General features: G+C 44.2%; 1 protein-coding gene across 1 annotated transcript in view; it reads right to left on the reverse strand.

The window, feature by feature from the left end:
- Positions 1-7747, reverse strand: part of PASD1 (PAS domain containing 1) — a 27573-nt gene that overhangs the window by 18197 nt on the left and 1629 nt on the right. The window contains exons 3-8 of the mRNA XM_009331017.1: positions 6920-7011; positions 4973-5062; positions 3743-3863; positions 2434-2547; positions 1644-1762; positions 699-781 (exon numbers count right to left, since the gene is read on the reverse strand). Of these exons, the coding sequence (XP_009329292.1) occupies positions 699-781; positions 1644-1762; positions 2434-2547; positions 3743-3863; positions 4973-5062; positions 6920-7011 (619 nt within the window). The remainder of the gene's footprint in view (positions 1-698; positions 782-1643; positions 1763-2433; positions 2548-3742; positions 3864-4972; positions 5063-6919; positions 7012-7747) is intronic.

Here is a 7747-nt window from a genome sequence, read left to right on the forward strand (position 1 = left end):
ACCTTATTTAGTAGTCTTCTATTTCTAGTAATGATTACCTCTGCACAGCTTGCAAAGGGAGGGATAATGGAAAGGGCAGGATTTTGCAATGTGCTTATGCATACATGTCAAATACAGAGAAGTAAAAGAGTGAACAAAAACCTCCAGCTTCTTTTGAAGAAAATGAATCCTGTATTAATCAGCTTAATAAAGTGGTTCCAGTCTGTTTCATTCACCAAGCTGAATCCTAGCTCACCGTATGGCGCTGTCAAAAACAAATTGCAATTAAATAATCTAATCCACTGCTTTTTCTTTTATTTTTATAAATTCCATCATTTCTCAAGGTGAAAATCAAGTTTATTGACACAGCAAAAGATTTAGAAGGATTCCTGGAAGCTGTAGCTGGAAAACAGAGAGGCTAAACCAATACAGGGAACAGGACCCGCGCTGCTCAGTTTTAATGACCTAGTATCTTGGTGAAGTTAGACTTTTTTCTAGACATTTTCCCACAGTTTTATATGGTTTCTTACCTGCCTAAAATATGGAAAAGAGCAAAGCATTTAAGGATGCCTAATAAGTAAGTTCAGAGTATTATTACTTATGCAGTTGCACTTAATTAGAGCTATTCTATTTGGGATCTCAGGCAATAGCTACACAAAGTTTTCTATTTTTAAACTACAGTTTGTTTATTCTTCAGTGACTAAAACCAAATCTCTTACCTGTGGTCCAAGAATAAAAACTTCCATTCCAAACTATGCCTCGATGTAAATTCTTCACATGGCTCTTCAACATTGCAGAGCTCCTGCAAAACAGTTGGCATATTCAGACATTTAATTCTATGAAATGACAAAAGGAGCCCTCTATCAAGACTAAGGATGCATCTTCTTGGTATAACAAACCCTAGCAAAATACAGTGCTTTTAAAGCACTTGACTTATTTCCCTCTAAGGAATGTATAAGCCTTGTTTTATAGATGCATAAACTGATGAAAAGTGGCTGAATAATTTACACTGGTCTGAATTTCAGAGCTAGGATAAATAGTCCAAGGGCCTCATCTTGCAGTCTGTAGGCAAAATTCCCCAGCTTTTTGTAAATATTGGTATCTGAAGATGGATGACAGCACCAGGTCCAGCCTCAAACCGAGCTGGCTAATGCTGCCTTGAGCATCAAGCCCTGCCATCACTGCACGGCACCACAGGACACTTACGGACCGGCAGAAAGAGTCCATGAAACACGGTGTTCACAGTGTTTCAAGATGTGGGTGGCCTTCATACACAAAGGAGCGGTGGGATGTATTTCTTTAAAAGCTGCAACTTTTCAAGTGGTTTAGCTGGTCACCTTGTATTGGTGCTTCCTGGGCTGACTGCTCTGAGACACCCCATCAGACGACCGCGTCTTCTCAAAAGCAACTCCCGCTTTATATCTCATCATTCCAAAATACATACTTACGTCGTCTCCCACTCACAAACACAGCGGTGTCCTCTCCCATTTACCAACCCTCTGCACAAACAATCTGTGCTGCTGCACATACTCTTTGAGAGGCTGCTGCAACACGGCTCCCCTTGCAACAGCCGAGCACACAGCCCGTGGTACCAGCAGCAGCTCTGCCACTGAGCACCGGCCGATCCCCGCACGAAAGGGAAGATGCAGTTGCAGAGTTCTCACCTTTAAGAACTGCGGTGTGACAAGACGAACAGTTGCTACGAGGCAAATCTGCTCCTCCGTGGCTGACCTGAAAGCTCGTGCAATAGCTGACTCAAAGCCATTACAGGAGGGTGTAGGCACTAGACACAACCAGACAATTTATTTAAGGAGAAGAGGAAGGAGAGCTTTCTTTTCATGTTAAGACAGGTACAATGACTGATGAAACCCCAGCAACAAACTCCTCCTACCCACAAGGCGATGCCACACTGATACACGCTGATGTTATTTAAAGCATGACCCTTTAGGCTCCGAGTTACACAGTTGTAACCACCTACCCCTGGCTTGCAGGGAAGCTTCATGTGACGGCTCTGAGCAGCTCAGTGTGCAGCTACAGTCTCCTTGTCAGCCTTTCTCCAGCTCAACATTTGCAAGATTCAAGATTTTACAGGTTTCTCAAACTATTTAATCTTTAAAAAGTGTCATTTGATTGCCACAAATGAAACAGAATAGCGTATTTTACTGGTTATTTGTATAAGTAGGCTGCTTTACAATTGGCAGTGGGTCAAATGGAGGTAGGATCAGTCTGGTATCCCTTCTTTAAGCACAGCATGCAGAAGAGTGCACTCTTCTGACCATCAGCCTCCCCACCACTTTTATATGAAAAATATCTCCAACATATCCACAGCTGATTGCACCCCTGCCGATCATGGGGCATTTTCAGCTGAAACAAGGCCTTTAGGAGGCTACAGATCAACACAGAATTTAAAGGAAAGAGGTAGAGAGGTAAAGGTAGGCTGGAGCAGTAACTTACCATGAGTAAAATATTTAAAATCCACTACAAATTTCACGTATTCATACATCAGGGGTTCATTTGGATCTAAGCTGCCTCTTGCTAAATGGCAGCAAAACTCTATTTGTTTTTCTGCTGAAATGAGAGAAGGAGAGGGAGACATACACAATGTTACTAGAAGTCTGCACTTTAGCACATTCCATATACCGAATCTATCTAGGTGTTTATACCAACCCTGCTGCTGTGGTATCCACGCACACCCTGCTGGAATGCTCTTGATACCCATAAGTAAATATGCAACTACTAAGAGCATGATCAGCTGGTTCTGCTTAAGGAAATGTATTCTCACCCTTTCTCCCATGGCTTTACAGCCACCCTGCTACGCTGGGTGTGAAGCCCTGGCAGCATCGATCAGCGCTATTTACCCCTGACTTTGTGCACACGTGATTTCATGCGAAGCTGTTCAGTGGTATTGCAGTACTCTGCTCTGGCACTGCTCAGTAGGACCCAGATCCAAAGGGCACCGAAGTCACCCTAAGCCTTTCCATTAACGGCAGAGGGCCCCGCTCTTGTTCAGTTTTCTGCCTGAGGTCTGAACTCCATGGATTAGGCCATGCAGTCTTCAGCCGGAGGGAAACCAACCCCAGGGCAGAGCACCAGCACGAGGGCTGCCCAGTTCCCACTGACGCTTACAGGGCGGCAGAGAGGGAAGGCTAGCACTGCCCGGCCACGCGAACCCACCGGGGAAGGGGGCTTCCAACACAGCCTTGGTGAAAGGTGGCTGTTAGGAAGATGCTGCTGCTGCCCGCTCTGGTGCTGGGGACATTTTCTGGGGGAAAGGGACATTTTGGGGGTGGGACAGCAGCCAGCAGTAGAGATCCGGATGGACTGTTCAGATAGGAAGGCTGTTGGTTAAATTACATGAAGGGTTTCTCAAGTATCCTGAGACATGCAAGCTTCCTAAGGAACAAAGACTCTGCCAAAACCCTTTGGAATTTCTCCTACCCTTTTTCTTCCCCCAAGCCCCTCACTCCTGTCACAGGCTCAGTCCAGCATCCTGCCCCGGGAAAAATATCTAATGAGAGCAACTTCACTGTCCTATGATGCAAAGCAGACAGTAAAACAAAGACTGTCCAAATCAAAGACCAAGTACTGGGAGCATGTAGGAACATTAGATGATGTGCTGCATTAAAAACCAGAAATATTAACTGCGGCAAAACAGAAGTGGCAGGCAGGAGAATTAAATAGCTGGAGAGCCCTGTGCAGGCTCCCCTGGGAGCTGTTTGCCTTTGGCAAATTTCCCTGACCGACAGACAAAAGCAGAGCTTACCGTTTAGAAAATCAGCTGCAACAGGATCTGTCATGAGCACATGTGGAGAAAGGAGCTTGTACACCTCACTCTGCTCCCGCTCAGGCAGAAAGTTTAATATATTTTGGTCCACCAAATCTGACTGATACAAAAGAATGCTTTGTCATGTTCAGCAGTACAGCCTGACACAATATCACGCCTTTTCATCCTGCAGCAGAGCACAGACGCTGCTCGTCTAGTGCGGATGCTTAAGACAAGGAAGCCCAGTCAATCTGCAGATGGATCTAGGGCAGAATATAACCCTTAGGTTATTTTACCCCGGGGTTGCTACCTATTTGCAAAAGGTTGAACAGGTCCCAGAGGTTGCCCTTCAGTTCAGCCAGATGCAAGCTGGAGAAGAATCCCTGGTACCACAGGAATACAACAGGATGAGAAATATCGTATCAAAATTAATATTTTGAACATTTCCCTTTGGAAGTACGAGACAGAAGGGGGAGAGCTCCTCCTCACATCCTCCATTTGTCTTCTAGGCTGAATATCTGGCAAAATCAGCTTGACCTGCAAGTGTTTCAGTGCTGATAAACCCACACATCCTGACTAAAGGGGTTCTCCCAAAATGTCAGCACATACTTGTTTCTTTACACACCAGGACATTCAGCCAGGTTAACTGTGTGCTCAAATTTGCCCTCACACAGCGTCACTGGTGCCTCATGCTTGGCATCAGATAAAAATAAAAAATGTTTTTGAGGGGCCAGCAGAAACTTCTGTACCCAACAGCTAACTGATGTCTAGAAATTCTCCAGAAAACTCTGAGGCCACCTATTTGTCACTAAAGACCATGGGCTCGAAGTAGAAACAAACAATGACATTAGAAAAGCATACATTCAGTCGTGAAATCATCTTTAAATTATCTGAGAAGAGCTTCAGCATGCACAGATTTCACAAGCATGAGATTTTCCATATACCTGGTGGGATAAACACCACCCAGACCCTCCTTCAGACATGCTGCCAAGTGGTGAGCTACGAGTACAGTGATTTTGCATAGGTTTTTTTTAGCTAACTCACAGACCCTGACAGAGAATCTGTTATTCACAGGAGCTTGAGAAACTCCCTAAGAGTTTGTTGGTTTATCCCCCACCCGCGTTCACTTGCCTCTTCGGTTGGAAAAAACCAAGCCCCAGCCCTGCAGTGACGGGGGCTGCGTTAAGGCAGGGGAATGATTCTTCAACATATCGTGTTGTCAGAACTTACCGGTAAGTGTCCAAGCAGAGACGAGACACTATCAGATACGTAAATAATAATCCCATCAGTGGTAAGAGCAATGAGAAAGCCATCTAGTGCCTAATGATAAAAGGCAGGCAAAAAGAAAAAAAATAAAGAGTTATGCAAGGGAACAACTTATAATAGGCTAATTTATTCTTTGGTGATGCTTCTAACAGCCTAAACCTAACATAAATCAATTACGGAAATGATAGTTCAATGGGGAAAAATAAAAATTACATATGCTGTCTAATTGAACATTCTTCTTATATTCTTATTTGCTCATTAATATTAAATTGACTGACTTGCATTTTTCACCCAGTGAGTATTTATTTAACATGAAGCAAGACAGTGGTGGTTAAAATTTCTACACCCACACAACCCTGGTGACTTCAGTCACTTCATTATGTGTTCTGAATTACACAATAGTTAACCAATTCGGTGCGTAAGGAGATATTACATATCATCATGGCAAACCCAGCATTGTGGATAGATGGATGGACAGATGGATGGATGGATGGATGGACGGATGGATAAGCAGAGACAGAAAAATTATACAATGCTGTATTTTTAGCAATTTATGGACAGTATGGACAAGATCTAAAGCCTTATTTATTTTGCTTAAAGCAGTTATTTGTTAGGCTAGTGACACAACAATTTTTAAGTTTTTTTTGTTTCCCTTTTCTTATTCACAATGGTTTCTGTCTCGGAGTCAAAGTTCCCTGCCCCTTTTAAGTCACTGCATGTGCTTTCCTCTTTGGGTGTTTTCCCTGTTCTTCACAACATCTTCTTGCACCGTTGACCCAGTGTCTGTCCCTATTCTTCTCTAACACTTACCAAGGTCTGGAAGGTTTAACCTCTGCTCAGCACCGTGCACAAAGCCAACTCTTCTATAGACACTGTTAGGCTGCTCTGCAGCTTAGCTACAGGGAGCCAAAGATGCAGCATTCACCATCTTGCCCCACAGCCAGTTATTCCCCACCTCACTGTCATACTCTGCCTTTGCTGAAAATAAGCCCTCTCTGGAAAAAAACACCGATTTTAAGTAAACTGGTCAATGGTCTAACATAGTCCAGCAAGCCAACAGTTATTAAAGGGCTCTCTCTTCCCCGCCACTTCTAAAGGGGGAATTTGTTTTGATTCAGCTGGAACAAACTAGCTTGTTTGGTGAGAGAAATTCCCAGAAAGAATGAACAGACTTTTCCAGGGAGGTGAGTCATGACATCCTGATGAAAAGGAATAACTAAGACACTGCAGCACCTCCCAGCTCAGCCCAGCATACACCCTTATTTTGGTGGGCCAAAGAGCAACAGCTGCCTACACAGGGTAGGAGATGTCCTCGCCAGAGGAGCACGCAGCACAAACACAAAGCAGCATCCTTAAGAAAGGAAAAAATGTAGACTAATGAGGTGTTTCTAGATCAGCTAAGCATTTTATAGGTGAGAGTGTCAGAGCTGTTCTCCCGAATGCACTTAAAGGCAACCCAAGCAAAAGATACAGCTCACATCTGTACAGCTAGCAGCACCGCACAGCTAGCAGCAGCAAAGGCAGCAAAGTAAATGCTGCCTGACTAATGGGATGTGGGAGGAAGAGAGCTGCTCTGTTTTTTTCAGGTCCTTTCAAGTTTTTGCTAAAACTGCTAGCTCTAGCGGCTCTTCTGAGAAGGGAAATTCTCTTTTTCCTCTCTCACCAGGCCAAACTGGTCTTCATTCCTAAATGAAAAGCTGTTTATCTTTAAGGGGAAGCAATCATATTTTTAATTCTGTGTCTGCAAAGCATTTAGCACAACACTGGTCTCTGTCAGGTTTGGATTGTATGTGCCAGCAAAGTAGAAATCATTAACACTGGGACCTACAGGTGAAAAGGAATTGTATCTCTGAACTACTCCACTGAACCGATTACTTCTCACTAATCTATGCAGCTTTAATTTCTTCTTACCTCTAACATCAACTGGGTGAACTCCTCGTTGCTAAGAAATGAAGGCTTCCAGTCTTGTCTAATCTCACAGGCTTCTGTCTGTGCTGTGATTTCTTAAAGAGAAAACATCAAAAAAGCAACATGACTCATGCTAGTTGGAATTTTTTTTTCATTTTCAAGTAACACTAGATTTAAGAGGCTTTCAGAGGAATCATCCTCAGATCATTCTCCACGCAAAGCCTTCTTGTATGCAACAGTCATTTTCCACGCCATCATGATACAAATGCATTAGAAATCAAGAAAAGGAAGGGGAGACATTTTGGGTGGTCTGAAGAAATCCTTCAAAAATTAAGGTCAATGGGCTAATTTCAGGGTAGCTAAGCACCACTGTGAGCAGAGGGTGTCCGCAACTCCGAAGCTGTTTCGGGAAGGCTCACAGGAGTGCCCAGGCAGCAGGACAGGCTGCACCCAGCCATGTCCTACCACAGGAGACCTGGGAACAGGGCACAGAAACCCCTTTCCCCTGGCTTCTGTAGCGCGTGCTGTTCTCAGCTCTTCCTCCCTCATGCTCTGTTTGAGAGTGTAGAAAGCATGCCAGGGGGTGTGGAGGCCAGCGAGGGAAATGGAGCGATGTCACTACATTAAAAAGCATACAGCACTGCATCTTTTCAAGTGTATCTATGTTTAACTGGTATTCAAACCTAGCCCATTTCCTGAGGCCAACCGCTATGTCTTATTCTGCCCCTTGCTTAGGTTCGTGTCCTCTCTGGAGGTCTTAGATACTTGGAAAAAACAGCTTTCTGAGTGGAAACTGGCTGCTGGGCTGGTGCAGAGCCAGTGCCTTCAGCA

The sequence above is a fragment of the Pygoscelis adeliae genome, unplaced genomic scaffold (assembly GCF_000699105.1).
Source record: "Pygoscelis adeliae isolate BGI_AS28 unplaced genomic scaffold, ASM69910v1 Scaffold100, whole genome shotgun sequence".
In the NCBI taxonomy this organism is placed as follows: Eukaryota; Metazoa; Chordata; class Aves; order Sphenisciformes; family Spheniscidae; genus Pygoscelis; species Pygoscelis adeliae.